Source organism: Acanthisitta chloris, unplaced genomic scaffold (genome assembly GCF_000695815.1).
Source record: "Acanthisitta chloris isolate BGI_N310 unplaced genomic scaffold, ASM69581v1 scaffold846, whole genome shotgun sequence".
Classification (NCBI taxonomy): domain Eukaryota; kingdom Metazoa; phylum Chordata; class Aves; order Passeriformes; family Acanthisittidae; genus Acanthisitta; species Acanthisitta chloris.
Window position 1 is genome coordinate 55,477 of NW_008678497.1, and position 9,296 is coordinate 64,772.

At 42.5% G+C, this 9,296-nt stretch overlaps 1 protein-coding gene across 1 annotated transcript in view; it reads left to right on the forward strand.

The window, feature by feature from the left end:
* Nucleotides 1–9,296, forward strand: part of MAGI1 (membrane associated guanylate kinase, WW and PDZ domain containing 1) — a 90,971-nt gene that overhangs the window by 5,038 nt on the left and 76,637 nt on the right. The window contains exon 2 of the mRNA XM_009076881.1: nt 7,222–7,428. Coding sequence (XP_009075129.1) covers nt 7,353–7,428 — 76 coding nt within the window. The 5' untranslated portion in view covers nt 7,222–7,352. The remainder of the gene's footprint in view (nt 1–7,221; nt 7,429–9,296) is intronic.

A 9,296-nucleotide genomic window follows, 5' to 3' on the forward strand; every position in this document is an offset into this window, starting at 1 on the left:
AATAAGAAGTTTTTCAATGTGAGGTTATTCCCAAACACCACTGGCAAGAAGAGATACGGTGAATTAGTTGCTTTTTTCCTAAGTTAGAGTTCAGGTTATTTTAAAGCATCGTTTGCTCTCAAACCACAGTCTAATGTGTTAAGTAGTACTAATAGTACTAGAACTACTGTTCCTAGTAATCCATTGATAGATGTCAGCCAGGCACATTTTGGTCTTGTTTCTTGGTACTGGTGTTCTCAGGACTCTCTAGAATTGGCTGATCCTCACTGGTGTTATCCAGCTCCTCCTGCACTGACTCCACAGGCTGTGGCATTTCCCTGCCACTGCAGAGCTCACCCTGTGCTGGGAGCTGCTATACACATGCCACCACCTTCCAGAGAGGGAAGGTGTTAATGGGATACATCTTCATGGTGGGACTATATCTATAAATATTTGAGTATTTGCAAGATGAAGAATTGCATGTTGCACTGGCTTAACATGCATTTTATTCCCACAGCTTTGTGCTAGGTAGGGTGTTTCCAGCTGCTTCTCCAGTTTTCAGTATATGCTGTACTCAAGCACATGCTCATTTACGTTCCTTATGATTTTTTTTAATCTACTTGCATGTAGTTATAGCAGTTGGTGTAATACAGCTGGTCTCATGAAACACCCTGAGTTTCCATAACCATCTTGTACCCCATGCTACCAAGTGCTTACTGCTTATTTATTAAGTATCATTGCTTTGTTTTAGAAATTTTCCATACATTAGGTCTGCTTGGATGCAGTTGTACATGAGTGTTAACAATAGCATGTGGCAATACCTAGTGATATCTCAATGCAGGAAAAATTATAGAATCACAGAATCAGCTGGGTTGGAAAAGATCATCAATCCAACCCTACCATGGTTACTAGACCATGGCACTAAGTGCCACATCCAGTCTCAGCTTGAAAACCTCCAGGGATGGTGAATCCACCCCCTCCCTGGGCAGCCCATTCCAATGTCTGATCACTCTCTCTGTAAAAAATCTCTTCCTAATATCCAACCTAACCCTCCCCTGGCAGAGCTTGAGTCTGTGCCCTCTTGTCCTGCTGCTGGTTGCCTGGGAGAAGAGACCAACCCCCACCTGACTCCAACCTCCTGTCAGGGAGTTGTAGAGGGTGATAAGGTCTCCCCTGAGCCTCCTCTTCTCCAGGCTGAACAACCCCAGATCTGTAGGTGACTTTCTCCCGTGATGTCATTGCCTTTAGGACACTGATTGGCATATAAGTGAAATCTCAGATAAAAATTGAAATGTGCGTATTGTAACAGTTTGAATAATTTGACAAGAAACCTAAAGTTAACCTCACCATTAATAACTGCAAAAATTGACAGAGAATCTACTATTTAAAGCAAATGGGTATATTGTAGGTTAATTTCTCTGAGATCTCCTTCATTGCCTGTTTTGCTTCCGATCCAGATGCTGTATCTGCAGTCTCCTCCCGGTTGCCTGGATACTCTGAATTTCCTCAAGGCAATTGCTAATCAATGTGCAGTTGCAGCTAGGTGAATCCCACAGACAGCAGCCAGATCTGTCATCTAAATGTGGAAATCTGTAGCAGACTGTGATCTGGGAAGAGAACAGACAAAACACTGTGGCAGGAGCTCTGCTCCCAGGATCCAATTCATCCTTTGCTAATCAGACACAAGCACTCTTGCTGGATTAGATGAGCAGAAGCTCTTCTGCTAAAATTAAGGGTCAATTGTTTTGGTTCTTCTACAGTGCAGAGAAGAAGAGCTGTATCTCAGAAAGAAAACAATTACATTAATAATTACATTTCAAGTCTTTGTATCAAGGCCTTGCTTAATTTTGCTGCTTATCTCCAAGTCTCCTTCCCAAAATACCCATTTGCACCAAGACAGTAAGCTGTGAACTGCTTTTTAAAACATGAGCTATTAATGGAGTCCTTGTTAACGGAGTGGTCACTTTGAGGATCAGATGCACTTCTTGTGGACACAGGGTCTTCTGTGCTACACAGAGGCTTTTGAGTTTCTTGGGATTTTAATAATTGCAAAATTAAGCTTTGCAGGAGGCATCAGTGTATTAGAACTGCTTAAACTCTTCTTGGTCCTTTCCTGAGACACAAATGCCCTCCTGGTCCCAGGCCTAAACCTCTGCACCAGAAGAGAGAATAGCTAGTGCAGAGCAAACCCAGATTAGAGTAACTCAAATATATGGTTTGGGACCACATTCTTTAATTGATATTGTACCATTAGGATTAATACTCAAGTCTGTGCTTGACCTTGCAGTCAGTTCCTCTGCCTTCTTCCACCTCTCCATGTCAGCTCTGCTGCACTGTCCCCTGCCCAGCAGCCTCCATGGTCATGTCTTCCACCTCTGCAAGGTGAAACACCTACTTTGGTATCCATTCCAGTTTTTAACCTGTTAGATTGTGTCTCTGTTCTTGTGCATTTCTACCCATCCTAGGAACAGCATCTTGGCTGGGTGGAATCCTTTCAACCCTAACTGAATTGAATGGTGAATGGCAAAAAGTTTTTTAATGGAATAGATTATTAGTTATTTTATTTAGAAGTTTAGCTAGTTGGTGTATTTTTGTGATTTACATTTCAAATTCCAGGTCACAGAAACAACCTAAGGTTGTCTGTGAATTTATTGTTCATCAGGGGAATCTAAGGGTGGTGAGACATTGGAAGAGGTTGTCCAGGGAGGCTGTGGCTGCCCCAACCCTGGTGGTGTTCAAGACCAGGATGGATGAGGCCTCGAGCAACCTGATCTAGTGAGGAGACGTCCCTGCCCATGGCAGGGGTTAGGACTAGATGATCTATAAGGTCCATTCCAACCCTTAAATTCTATGATTCTATGATTGAATAAGGATGTTTACTTATTTTGAAATACAATTTTCCATTATCACTTGGTGTCTAAAACTTAAAACGAACCTTCTCTTGGCTGACAGCATTGCATTAATTCAGAAACTGCAGGACAGGGTGGAAGCTGCTGCAGATTACTTTCATTGATTGTGATCACTGCATGAATTGGCAGAGGAAGAAGTGTTAGGATGATGAGAACTTGTCTTATTGTTGTGATAACGTGTTACCAAAGCCTAATTACTGTGCGTGATGCTAAAATGTGTGAGCTGCCGACACTTGGAGATAAGGAATTGAAAAGAAATCAACTCATTCCAAGTAGCTCTTCTGGGTTTTTTTTCATTATTATTGTTATTTTTGTGCACTCTCCTGAGTGGTGCTTTACAGTGTATGGATTAAGTCATGGATTTGGCTGCAAAAGCTGCCATTGAACTTCGGTTGTGGTTAAGTAAGTTTTAAGCACCAAGGGACTGAATAAAATAAGGGTTAGTGAAAGGTGATGACAAGGGATTCGGTTAATGGTATGTGCATCTGCTGAGTGAATGTGTTGTTATTAGCTATTAATTCAACTGCTGTAGGCAGGATCCAAATGTGATTGAGTTAGAGGGTAAAGCTTAGACGCCTGATTCCCATAGGACTCAGACATGGGAAAGTGCTATTTCTGCCATGCTGGCTGCTTCAGAACTGCCATTTCCACAGAAATGTAGAGGGTTTCCTGCAGTCTTGTTCAAGAAATCTCCTTTGTCTGGGAGACAGGCTGCTCCTATCCAGCTCTGAGACATCCTGTTGGGGTCACAGTCCTTAGAAGTTTTGCAGAGCTTCACCTGAGCTCAGCACCCCAGGGAGTCCTGCCATAACTACTGTGCTGACTTCAGAAAATGTTTTGGGATCCTCTGGGATGACAGATGCTTGTGTATGCACATGTAACATGCTGTTAATAATTAGAGCTGATTGGATATTCAGTACAAATTACACTGGCTATGAAGTTAGCCCCTTCTTTAGGCTTACAAGTGGCTCACAAAACACTGTTAAAGCGCATTTTTAAATGTGTGTTTTTTCATAAACATTGACAGATTTAATTTGAATGAATAATATCAAGTGTGAGTGTTGTGAAACTCTTGCTGGGCTTGTTCACTATCGTTGTTAATGGTGCACGTTTGGATTTCTGAGTCACAGGGTAAATATTTTCTCTTTCCAGTTTCTAGGATGAAACATGAGTTCTGGTGATGATTTTAGGTACCAGTCTCCCCTAATAGTGTCTCTGCCCCCACGTCCAGGCTCACACGCTGTGTCTTTAAAAATGCTTAAAGGAGAGAAGCAGATCTGGCTGCATCCAGCAAACATAAGGAAAAAATAGTATTTCCATTTTCTCTCATTCTCCATGTCACCTGGAGGCTGTGCTGGAGCATTCTTTTGCAGATTTGCATCATGAGCTGTTTCCCCAACCTGTTTGTCCTTGTGTGAATCTGAAAGAAGAGTTGTGATTTTTTGGAATATTGACTCAGGCTTAATCTGCCTCCTGTGGAGAAAAAAGAAAAGTTCAGCCCTAATAGCTGCATTTCCCATAAACCTCACACATGCAGAGCCATGCTCAGTTTCTAATTCGTATTTTCTCTCTATGCTCATGTATATTTGTAGGGATCCTCTAAGACAGAACACTCATGGTAGAAAATAATTTTTCACTAGTAATAGTACCAACAACCCTGGCTGGTTTGAAAAATGACTAATGATTTTGGTATAATAAAATCTGCTATACTTCAGAGAAGCCTGTTTTTCTGCTGAGGAACAGCTCTCTGTGGACTGTTAGGAACTCCAGCCTTGCTGTTGCTAGAGGAACTGAAGAGGAACAAAACACAGAGATATAATCATATATTTCTCTGTAATTGGAGGAGGGATGGTAACATCTGTACTATCTTCTTGTCCAGGGGAAATAAAAAGCACACCATCAACATCTATATAGCCCCTTCATTTACTTTGCTGTATCCATCCTAAATGATTTAACCATTTGCAACAGACCCAAAATAACTTTCACACAAAAGTGATGTGCAGTGCCATAAATTAAAGCTGTATTCATGTGTATGATACCCATGTGACTCTCTTTGCTTGGCAGTTAATATGCTTAGAAAGCACACTTTTTTTCTATTTTTAAAAAAAAACAAGCAATGAAACCACCTAAATAAACCCTAAATCCCAGAGTAGCATCATTTTCATGAGAAATGCCAAAGAGGATAGATGGGAGCAGGGTTGATTATGCCTTTTTTTTCCCCACCAACCTTTGTATTTTCCTTTGGCACTCTCTCCCCTCCATTCCTCCTTTTTTTGTATAAAATAATCCTGCAGTATGTAGAGCATAAGAATTATTTCTCTAGCAGAGACTGCAACCTGCTTGCGGAGCCTCCGTACCCATTAGAGGCTCTTTCCAGAAGAAGTAATTTCCTTCTGCCTATAAATTATGCATCAATGTGCATTTAAGATTCTGAAATGATGAACAGAAGATGAAAGCATTGTGGAGTGTTGCTGCTCCTATGGAGCTGAATCCACGATGTTGTATACAGACTCAAACACACCTTGTTAAGACAAACCTGCACGTGTTGCTGTCCTAGTACTCCAGCTGTAAAAGTGTGGAGGTAGGAACTACTCTGACTTTTTTGGCCTCAACTCTATAAGAAATACTTTTTCACCTCATGGGAGATAGTGAGGGGGAAAGATAGCAGCATGTGTCCTAAGTGGTCTTCCCAGAAGACCTCTGCCAGTCTGAGCTAGGGTGATTTCTGCTCCTGGTGTGTCCTGATAATCCTGCTTCCAGGAGGATCTGCTCCATGATCTTGGCAGGCACAGAAGTGAGACTGACCAGCCTGTCCATAAAGGAGGACCCATGGAGGTTATGCTTCTCCTTTTCCAATAAGTGGGAACTTCACCAGACTGCCACAGCTTCTCAAATATGATGGAAAGTGACACAGCAACTTCATCCAGTTTCCCTCAGGACTTGTGGATGCATCTCATCAGGTCCCTTGGACTTGTGTGCCTTCAGTTTCTTTAGATGGTCTCAGATCTGGCCTTCTTCTACAGTGGGCAAGAAACTATGTACTGAAAAACTGAAAAATAATGTTTTCAGGTTATACATAGTCTATGGAAATAGTTGAAGAATGTAAATAAGTGTACACGTATTTTAGAGAAGAATTTTGAGCTGCTGTACAGGTGAAGCTATATGGAAGGACTCCTTTATGTTTTGTCATGTCAGAGTATAGGAGAATTTTTAAGTCTACCTTTGGAATCCAAACGTGGCAACTAAAAATGAATAATTATACCTGAAAGGGAAATCTTTGGGAATTTACATAAAACTGTTGTGTATAAGATATCATTGTGTAAAAAGATGCACCTTGGAATAGCTCTGAATTCCTGTAATGCCCAGTGCTGTGAGAAACAGTTCCAGACCTAAGGTTCCTATCATAGAGCCTTTCAGGGCAAATCAAGCCCTGCTGTGGTGGAGGTTCCCATAGAGCCTATCAGGGCAAATCAAGCCCTGCTGTGGTGCTTGAGGTGAAGTGAAACAGGAGCAGTGAAGTTCCTCTGTGCTCTTCTGGCATCAATGACCTGCACTTATTCTGTGTTTCTTCCACGGTCACTTACCATGACAGGGAAGCATCCCAAGCACTCTGTGCTGTTTCCATCACATCTGGTGGTGGCTGCCAGGAGCTGTGTATTGGTATAACTGTGGGTGCAGCTTTGTCCCTTCAAGTTTTGCTTTAAAGTCTGGTTGTTCACTTCTACCCAAGCTGACCCAACTGCTGAATTTCCTCTTTGAAGAAAGCAGTGACACGTGGTATCTTTTCTTTTCTCTCCTTTGACAAAGTTTTCTTTTAGAGAGAGAATAGTTTTTGCTTTCTAAATGCAACATCCCCCCTAAAAGAACCTGTGTATTAAAGCAGGCCATCGAGCCTTTCATCACTTCTCTTGGTGATAGCAGTCATGAATTTTTTATTTTCTGCAGGGCTCACTCCAGATCTGCCACAGCATTGTGTGGGTGCACACATGTAAAAAGGCTACTAATTGAAATTCAGATGTAACGAGATGAAGTTTTGCTATTCACCATGATTGCCTTTTGTTTTAGCCCTTGTACGCTCAGTGCACCTAAACAATGTGACCATTGCTTATGCTTTTAGATTGGACAAGAATAACTTAAAAGGCAAGAGATATTTCCGTGTCTGCTCTAGAGATGAAACATGCACCCCCAAAAATGGGAATGGCACGTGTTGATTTAATGACTTATTTGTGGGGAGGGACAGAAATTTTAATGGAACTGTAAAGAAAATAAAATAGAAATCTTGCTGCTATAAATTGTTCCCTTTTGAAGATGCAAATGTGTCTCTATTGCCTAGGTAACTATTATGGAACGCCCAAGCCTCCCAGCCAGCCCCTCAGTGGGAAAGTGACTTCCACCGATGCTTTGCAAAACCTGCAGTCTGGCTCGAAGCAGTCGACTCCAAAGCGAACCAAGTCTTACAATGATATGCAAAATGCTGGCATAGTGCATACAGAGAATGAGGAAGAGGATGATGTACCTGAAATGAGCAGTAGTTTCACAGGTAAAACAAAAATAGCATGGTCCAGCAGTTCGGACACATCAGGAAGGTTTTTGGAGGGTTGTTTTGTGGGAGGGGAGAGAGTTGTTTTTGATGGGTGTTCTGCAAAGTTGTCAATCTCAGACAGAACTGGCCAACAGCACCTGAATGGCAGATGCCCAGGTGTGAACAAACACATGCACAGTTGTGTTTTCTAATAAGGCCTTGTGGGATTGCACTCCATGAGGTCAAACCAGGGAAAATTTCAAATCCATTAATTGCAGAAAGGTCAGGGAAGATTTGAGCCGTGGTTGACAGTTATAAATAGTATGAAATGACTCAACCAGGATTACATTTGAAATTAATTACTGCTCCTTCCTAAATATGTTGCTGTCCTTTTCCTTTCCTTGCATCTAGAGCTGCCTATCAGATACAATGACTAGGTCTTCTTCTCCAATGTACCTTTCAGTAAATCAGGGGTTGGTTGCTGCAGGAATGAGGTCTGAAGCATGGGTGCAAACTCTGTGTTATGTGAAGGTCTGTGTCCTGCTCTACACAGACCTTGGTCTCACTGGACTACCATCAAGCACGGGCTGAAAGAACACTGGAAACCTTTGCAATCTAAGGCCTAATGCTGTGCAGGCAGATTCAGAGCAAAAGACTATTGGAGATCAGTTGAGTTTCCTCAGCTGGAAGTTTGTGAAGCTCTGAGAAGCAAGAGCTCTTCCCCATGTCCTCAGTCCTAGTATTTGTTAGCACTTGAAGCATTGCTTCCTCAGCTCAGTTTCAAGCAGTGAATTAATCTTCTGGGCTCCCTTTGAGGCAGGTACTTAGCAAGCAGCATAATCCACACCTTCAAGCCTTTCACAGCTGCTTGCTTCAGGTGTTTGCCATCACTGACATGAGGTCCTTTGTCCTCTGGTCCCTCCCTCTCACTCTGAAAGTTTTCCTTCCCAGCCTCAGCTGAGTCAGAGGAGCTGTCATGCCAGTTCCCACCTGCCAAAGTCCTGGCTCTAACATCTGTATAGAGCTTTAAAAGGATTTAGGCTGAGGTTTAGTTTTCATCCTGTCTGGGCCTAAATGTCAAATGGCTTTGAAGGTTGTTCTCTATTTGGCTGCTACCTGCTACACATGTCCAACCCAAATCACTCCTGGCTGGCCTAATTCCTCCCAGGCTGGAGTCTCTGTCTCTGCTTACCAGCATCTTTACAAAGTTGGCCACTGAGGGTGGTTTCTTGCACGTTGTGACATGGCAGCAGCCTCAGCCTTTGTCACAGATCTGATTTTGAGAGGAAGTTGGTGGGAGATGCTGTTTGATCTCCTTGCTGCCTGTCTCAGTTTGGTGCCCCTGAAATAACTCAAGCAGCATTTCTCTTCCTTGTTTTCCTTCACAAGATGAAATACTGGAAGATGCAGCTCATTTGTCACAACGTTATCACACCCTGGCCCCTTGCCTTCATTAAATGGGCACAGAATCAAGAAAAGAGTTATTTCTCATACACCAAAGTGATTCCTTCTGCTTATTTCACTTCTAAGTGTGCTAGCCATATTAAGATGCTCCTGCTTCCTGAGAAGACCTCTCAGTGACTTGTGTTTTCCAGATTTTGGCATGTTTATACTCTCAGTCTTAAGCTAGCGATGATTCATTCATGCTGCCTTATCTTGTCATCTTCTACCTAAAAATATTGAACGCCAGGAAGGCTTGAAAGCAGGCGCTGAGGGTACCGGTATAGGCTAGATCTTTTTCTCCCTGCTTTCCCCAGTTTATTAGTTTCAGTATTTTGTCTTTTTGTCATGGCAGCACACAGAGTAGAATAGTGCAGGAGCTGCAGTTCAGGGTCTCCCAAAATCCAGTGCTGCGCACTGTGAGTTGAGGGGTGGAGAGCAGGAAT